At 50.6% G+C, this 7650-nt stretch overlaps 2 protein-coding genes across 2 annotated transcripts in view; both read left to right on the top strand.

Annotated features, from left to right (window-relative positions):
- The window catches only part of ATP5B (ATP synthase, H+ transporting, mitochondrial F1 complex, beta polypeptide), an 8801-nt gene extending 5273 nt beyond the window's left edge, over positions 1–3528 (top strand). Inside the window, exons 8-10 of the mRNA XM_008072562.1 lie at positions 1246–1458; positions 1826–2027; positions 3257–3528. Coding sequence (XP_008070753.1) covers positions 1246–1458; positions 1826–2027; positions 3257–3357 — 516 coding nt within the window. The 3' untranslated portion in view covers positions 3358–3528. The remainder of the gene's footprint in view (positions 1–1245; positions 1459–1825; positions 2028–3256) is intronic.
- Positions 3529–6337: 2809 nt separating this feature from the next.
- BAZ2A (bromodomain adjacent to zinc finger domain 2A) overlaps positions 6338–7650 on the top strand; it is a 41808-nt gene continuing 40495 nt past the window's right edge. The window contains exon 1 of the mRNA XM_021706182.1: positions 6338–6519. Within this exon, the coding sequence (XP_021561857.1) occupies positions 6516–6519 (4 nt within the window). The 5' untranslated portion in view covers positions 6338–6515. The remainder of the gene's footprint in view (positions 6520–7650) is intronic.

The raw sequence follows: 7650 nt of genomic DNA, 5'->3' as shown, positions 1-7650 counted from the left end.
AGGCTGAGGTGAGTTGATTGCCTGAGCCCGCCCGCCAATTCAAGACCCGCCTAGGCAACTTGGCGAGGCCTCATCTCTACAAGAAATCAAAAATTAGCCGGGTGTGGAAGCACGCGCCTGTAGTTCCAGCTACTTGGAAGGCTGAGGCGGAAGGATTGCCGGAACCCAGCAAGTCGAGGCTGCGGTGGCCAGGAGTGGCCACTGCACTCCAGTCTGGGTGACAGAGTGAGACTCCAACTCAAAAAAAAAAAAAGAAAGTATTCACGTGAGTGCGGACAAGAAAGTGTAGTGGTTTCTAGCCTGAGAAGAGTCAAGCTCTATGGAAACAGCTTTCAATGTAGGCTCAGGCAATCCTCTCACCTTGGTCTCTCAAAGTGCTGGGATTACAGGTTTGAGCCACTGCACCAGGCCCACAAGAGGATTTTTTTTTTTGAGTTGGGAGTCTCACTCTGTCGCCCAGACTGGAGTGCAGTGGCCTCTCCCACCCACCGCAGCCTCGACCTGCTGGGCTCCGGCGATTCTTCCGCCTCAGCCTTCCAAGTAGCCGGAATTACAGGCATGCACTATCACGCCCGGCTGATTTTTTGATTTATTGTTACAGATAAGGTCTCTCTGCCCAGGCGGGTCTCGAACCTGCGGACCCAGGCAATCCACTCACCTCAGCCTCCCAAAGCACGGGAAGGATTTTTTAATTCAAGTTTTTAACTCCAGAGGTGTCTATCGTTACTATAGAGTTAAAAATGAAAAATGAAGAACAAAAAGAATGATAATGAAAATTCTTTCTTCACCTCTTAGCCCAGATAATCTATAGGCTCCCTTAGCAGGTATTAGGGTTGGCAAGAAGGGTCTTTTTTTTTTTTGAGTTGGAGTCACGCTGTCGCCCAGACTGGAATGCAGTGGCCACTCCTGGCCACCACAGCCTCGACCTGCTGGGCTCCAGTGATCTTTCTGCCTCAGCCTTCCAAGTATCTGGAACTACAGGCGCACCACCACGTCTGGCTAATTTTTGATTTATTGTAGAGATGAGGTCTTGCCAAGTTGCCCAGGCGGGTCTTGAACCCCCGCGCTCAGGCAATCCACTCACCTCAGCCTCCCAAAGGCGCGGGATTACAGGCTGAGCCACCGAGCCCAGCAAGAAGGGTCTTTTGAGTGTTAAGAAGATGGATTGAAGTGACAGAGGTCAGAAAGGGTGGTGTAAATAGGATGTCTTGCTGCGGTACTTGATGGGTTCTTGACATACTTTAGGCTATCTATGTGCCTGCTGATGACTTGACTGACCCCGCTCCTGCCACGACCTTTGCCCACTTGGATGCAACCACTGTACTGTCTCGTGCTATTGCTGAGCTGGGCATCTATCCTGCTGTGGATCCTTTGGACTCCACCTCCCGCATCATGGATCCCAACATTGTGGGCACTGAGCATTATGACGTTGCCCGTGGGGTGCAAAAGATCCTGCAGGTGAGTGAGTACATTGCTACGTGGAATCAGTGGCCATAAAGTTATAAAGAGGGAATTTGAGGACTCTGTTAAGACTGGGTCTTTCCAAGCGACTGATGTGAAATGTTTTGGAGCAAGGAAAGTTGAGACCAGCAGTTGCTCATGAGTGCTGATGAGATGTGTTGGGTTTCGAGGTACTTGGTTCTGGAATTCAATTTTTTTCTAATAGCACCAGATGAGGAGTAGGGAGAACAAGACACTGATCTTGGAGTCCTCATGAGCCCTCCACACCCCCGAGCATATAACCTTCCCTCTGTTAGCTTGTTTTCTATTTTTAGGTTTTTGTCTAAATTAAAGACGTGGATACTCAGGCTTCTTTTTTTCATAGGACTACAAATCCCTCCAGGACATCATTGCTATCCTAGGTATGGATGAACTGTCTGAGGAAGACAAGCTGACTGTGTCTCGTGCACGGAAAATACAGCGTTTCTTATCTCAGCCATTCCAGGTTGCTGAGGTCTTCACAGGTCATATGGGGAAGCTGGTACCCCTGAAGGAGACCATCAAAGGATTCCAGCAGATCTTGGCAGGTGAGGTTCTGAGTGCAAAGCAGAACATAAAATGGTAGAAAATCTGGAATCTTTTAAAATTTTCTTTCTTAAGTACACTTTATTCTTTAGAGCAGTTTTGGGTTCACAGCTAAATTGAACAGAAAGTCCAGAGTTCCCATATACCCTCTCCACCCCAAAAGCTGGAATCTTGAATGCTTACTGTGCTATATAGTCCCAATCCAGCAACCATCGAGCAATATGTAATTAGCTTTTTTTTCTGATTCGGGCCCCCAGTCTAGAGTACAGTGGCACAATCATGGCTTACCGCGGCTTTGACCTTCTGGGCTCAGGTGATCCTTGTGCTTCTTCCCAGGTAGCTGGTAGTATCTGCCACCATTCACAACTGATTTTTTTTTATCACTTTTAAAATTTTATAAACAAGCAGTTTTCCTTTAATCCTGTTTGGAAATATGTTTATTTCTGAAAGCGTAACTTGTTACTTGATTCTGTAATTTCCTTTTGTATATATCCAATGCTCGGTGTTTTCCAGGTTGCTGTGGTTTGTAGCTATTGTTTTTTTTTTTAAGCTGGATTTATTGAGAACAGAAAAGCTTCCACAGTGGGAGGGGACCTGAAGGGGTTTGCCCTGTAGCTACTTTTATAAAAGAGTTATAGCCGGGCTCGGTGGCTCAGCCAGTAATCCCGTGCCTTTGGGAGGCTGAGGTGAGCAGATTGCCTGAGCCCGCGGGTTCGAGACCCGCCTGGGCAGCAAGACCTCATCTTTACAATAAATCAAAAAATCAGCCGGGCGTGGTAGCGCATGCCTGTAATTCCGGCTACTCGGAAGGCTGAGGCGGAAGGATCGCTGGAGCCCAGCAGGTCGAGGCTGCGGTGGCCGGGAGCGGCCACTGCACTGCAGTCTGGGCGACAGAGTGAGACTCCAACTCAAAAAAAAAAAAAAAAAAAAAAAGAGTTATAACACCTTATAGGGATGACATTACCGGGTTCTATAAATTAGGAAACTGGAAGCACAGAAAAGTTTAAAATTAGAGAGTAGTCATCTGCGCTCATATTGGGTATCTCCTGACCATGTGTTCTCCATCCATACTGTATCCTGTCTTCTTGTAAATTTGGTGAGAAATTGAGGATTCTCAGATGACAAGAATTCGTGACATTCTGACCATAGGCCTCAAGTGGTGATGTGTGTGCATGCTGCAGGAAGTTGATATCCCTCCCCTTCTTACTAGTTGGATTTTTTTTCCATATAGGTGAATATGACCATCTCCCAGAACAGGCCTTCTATATGGTGGGACCCATTGAAGAAGCTGTGGCAAAAGCTGATAAGCTGGCGGAAGAGCATGCATCATGAGGGGTCCTTTGGCAAAACTAAGCAAGCACTCATCATCTTGTAATTCCCCTCCTTGCCCCAAATCCAAAAAGCTTCAGTTTTCTGTGTTGGCTGTTCAAAGCCTTGATTAAAGGAGGCATGTTCTGTTGGAAGAGTATTTAAGGTTTCCAATAAAATGTGAAGCCCTCAGAATTTGTCTGTTTTTCTTGGTTCTGACAACATAGTCAACACTGCAGGATTATTTTTAATTTTTAGAGACGGGGTCTTGCTATGTTGTCCAGGCTGGAGTGCAGTGGCTGTTTATAGACACGATAGCTCACTGAAGCCTCGAACTCCTGAACTCAAGCTTCCTGAGCAGCTGGGACTACAGGGCAGATGCCACCCTGTCCAGTCAACACTGAAGTTTTGCACAATTAGATTTTTATTTTTTGAGTTGGAGTCTCACTCTGTCACCCAGACTGGAGTGCAGTGGCCGCTCCCGGCCACCGCAGCCTCGACCTGCTGGGCTCCAGCGATCCTTCCACCTCAACCTTCAAGTAGCCGGAATTACAGGCATGTGCTACCACGCCCGGCTGATTTTTTGATTTATTGTAGAGATGAGGTCTCGCTGCCCAGGCGGGTCTCGAGCCCGCGGGTTCAGGCAATCCACTCACCTCGGCCTCCCATAGGCGTGGGATTACAGGCTGAGCCACCGAGCCTGGCCACAATTAGATTTTTAAGTTGAAGTCTCACTGTCACCCAGGCTGGAGTGCAGCCTTGACCTGGGCTCAGGTGATCCTTCCACCTCAACCTTCCAAAGTAGCTGGATCCATAGGTGTATGTCACCACACCCACCTAATTTTTTTATTTATTGTAGAGACGAGGTCTTGCCGAGTTGTTCAGGCCAGTTTTGAACCCTTGGACTCAGGTAGTTCTCTTACCTCTGCCTCCCAAAGTGCTGAGATTACAGGTATGAGCCACTGCACCTGGTGTTACAATTAAATTTTTTTTTTTTTTTTTTTTGCTGAGACCAAGAGATTTATTAAAAAGGCTGTTACAGAGAGGGTCTGTAACTGAAAAAAAGCAAGAGGGGGAGAGACAGCGAGAGAGAGTGAGAGAGGGAGCAAGAGAGAAAGAGGGAGGGAGTACAATTAAAATTTTTGAGTGGCTGCAGGAAGCACTTTAAGAATGAAGTGACCTCTGTATATTTGTAGGTCTTCAAAAAAGAATATAGCCTTTCTCTTGAATTGATGGATAACAGCAGGTCTTGTGAGGTTTACCCGTGGGTAGTATGATCTAAGTAGGGGTTTAGCTTTGGCCCTTTTAGAACATGTGTCCAAAGCAAATTGATTTTTCTTTCATGCACATTCTCAGTTAAAAATTGGACTTTTTAAGAAGGCCATATTGGGAAAAATACATTGATTTCAGAAATAACTTATTCCAAGACAAGTTAGGTTTAATCTGAGCTAAAGGAATTAAATTTTCGTGGGGATAAAGAATACTGAACTTTGTTTTGTTTTTTTCTTTTTGAGTTGGAGTCTCACTCTGTCACCCAGACTGGAGTGCAGTGGCCTCTCCCGGCCACCGCAGCCTCGACCTGATGGGCTCCGGCGGTCCTTCCGCCTCAGCCTTCCAAGTAGCTGGAACTACAGGCGTGCGCTACCACGCCCGGCTAATTTTTTTTTTTGATTTATTGTAGAGATGAGGTCTTGGCAAGTTGCCGAGGCGGGTTTCGAACCTGCGGGCTCAGGCAATCCACTCACCTCAGCCTCCCAAAGGCGCGGGATTACAGGCTGAGCCACCAAGCCCGGCTTGAACTTTGTTGAAATTCAGTCAAAAGGCACTCTATCCACATTTTGGCTGGGCCTTCATTTCTTCACAAAGTAGTCCTGACTACCTCCTGACATTTTGGGCAAGCGTAAACTTGCGTACTTGTGATTCCTTGAGGCTGTGCAGAGGTATAACATGAGGCCTTGCCTGAATCCTGCTAAGATCCCTTATGAAAGTTAAGCAAAGAATCTGTTACGGAGGAATAACACGTTTCAGGGCTGCTAGCTTGGGTTTCTGAAGTAAACAAGGGGATTAGATCATTTCCCCTTCTTTTTAGTCCACTGAAAGATAACAGGGTGAGACATTCACCATGTCAGTTGGAAACGTGTAGTGCAAGGTCACTTAAGGGTTCTTTTCCGGGTCCAGACCCATCCTACTGCCCTCTCGTGGTAGCACTGGAGACTGCGAGAACTCGGATCTCACCCCTCAAATCCATGAAGGCCATTTGCTGGGATGTGGTTCTCAGCTAATGACTGTTTACAAACCAGCTGGGGCTTCTGTCCTGGGGAGGAGCCTGCATCTATAAGCTCCACCCCCTGAGGTCATCAGTTGGGTGGAAGCTGGGCGGGGACAAGCTGAGTTCCCAATTCAGAGGCCCCTGGGGGCTGAAGGTTGGGGAGGGCCCTCAGGAGAGGCGCCAGGGTGGAGTAGGGGCCTCCAAGCTTCTTCCCTCCCGCCGGTGACGTCCTTGGCAGCAGCGTCTCTTGTGTCATGATCCGAGCGGAAGGTGGAGCCCCTGAGCTTGCGCCTGGTAGTTAGCTCCCAGAAAAGCTTGTATTTGGGGAAATGCTGAGTTATGGGGGTGGGGACGCTTCCTCTGGGTCCTGACTCTGGAGTAAGAAGCTTGTAGGAAAAGCCCCCAGCGTATTGGCCAGCCCTGTCTGCTTTGTTTTCCCACGTCACCCACAGACCTGAAAACCGAAGTCCTAAAGGTCCTTTGCATCCCTCCACCCCTTCCCCCAGCACGTTCACGTCCTTCAGCATTTATCGAGAATCTTCTCCCTCTCACTAGGTGCAACTATGTATTTCCTTCCCCCTTTACTGCCCTCTTCTACCGCGCCACTGGAAGTGTCAACACAGTTCTAACCTTCCTCCATATTTCTCCTGGTCTGCCTGTCCTCGCCTCCTCCCTCTCCACCCAGCGAAAGCCCCGCCCTTCCCTCCTCCCTCCCCACCCCAGTCTGTCACACAGGGACATCACCCTACAGCAGTTCAGGCTGTGTGGTTCGCAGGAAGCATACACTGGCTTTTCGATTCTTGCTAGTTCCCAGCTCACAGTTTGGGAGGATCAAATACCAGCCTTCACGGGAAGGGGGCCCAAGGACGGTGAGGCGCTGGGTGGTCCCAGCCTGGAGCCCTGCCAACCTGACATGGGTGAGTATGGGGACCAGCCCCGGGGAAGGCCTGAGGGATGCCTAGCTCCCTCCCTGGCTGACTCAGCAGGGGTGGGGCCTAACCTTTGCTCATTTGGGGGTGAAAGAGGGGAAACAGGACTATGGGGGGGCGCAGGGCTCAGCTGGGGAGGCTGCAGACCATGAGATCCTGAGCACTGGCAAGCTCCAGCTCTAAGAGTTCGAGACAGACCTTAAGCCAGGGCTTTCCCAGCCCCCCTCCCCCACCGCCCCGTGGAGTATTGCCCCTTGCTCCTCCCCATTTTGGCCGCTGAGATTCTGGTAATAGTTGACAGTGCTCACTGCCAGCCCCCACAAAAGTAAAGGGCACTTTTGGCCCTGTTGTAGGGGCTTGAAAGTGCCTCCCCTCCCCCAATTTCTCTCAGGCCTTTTAAGTCCCTGTCTTTCCTCCTCCCCCACCCTGACCCACCTTCAGGTGGGGGCTGCACGGAGCAGCTGCTTCCTGTTGCCCCAGAGGCTGATGCAAGGGTGGGGGTGGTGGTTGGGGGGGAAACTGAACTAGAATAAAGTCGATTCTCACGGTCCCACATCAGCCTCCCTGGGGCTGCTGTCGGTGGCCTCCTCGCTACTGACACTGAGGGCGTTGAGTCAGAGGCAGGACTGAGGCTGAGCAGACAGGAGGTTTGCCCTCGTGGCTTCCTGGTTGCAGAGGCTCCTCAGCTTTAGGGATGGGGCCCTAGGAGCTGGATCACGGGAAACCTGTTCACCCAGCAGGGCGCTGCGCGTGAACCCCGGCGTGCTCGGCCTTGCGTCCGCCCGCACCCCAGCCTCCTTGGAGGCCGTCCTGCTCTCCCTGCCTTCCCGGCCTCCTTTGTGAAGAGGTCCCTGCTGGTGCTCTGGGGGCGCGGGCAGAGCTCTCCCGAGTCCTTCCGTTCGGACCTGCCACCCTCCCCCACTCCACCGCAGAAGTTTCTGTCTCTTCCTGGGATCTGTCCTCTTCCTCCATCTGGGATCCTTCCTGGTTCTGGCCCCTAGGAGACGCCACCCGCTCCTCGCTCCTCCTGTGGATTCTTCGCGACAGCCCTCCCCAAGCGCTTGTCCTCACCCCGGTAGCTCCTGCCCCTTTAAGCGCCACCTCCCCCTCCGCCGCCGC

This window comes from Carlito syrichta, unplaced genomic scaffold (assembly GCF_000164805.1).
Source record: "Carlito syrichta isolate Samal-C Ts95f unplaced genomic scaffold, Tarsius_syrichta-2.0.1 Scaffold315337, whole genome shotgun sequence".
Lineage (NCBI taxonomy): Eukaryota > Metazoa > Chordata > Mammalia > Primates > Tarsiidae > Carlito > Carlito syrichta.
Note: the sequence above shows the minus strand (reverse complement) of the source record. Positions and strands in the feature narration are given on the sequence as shown.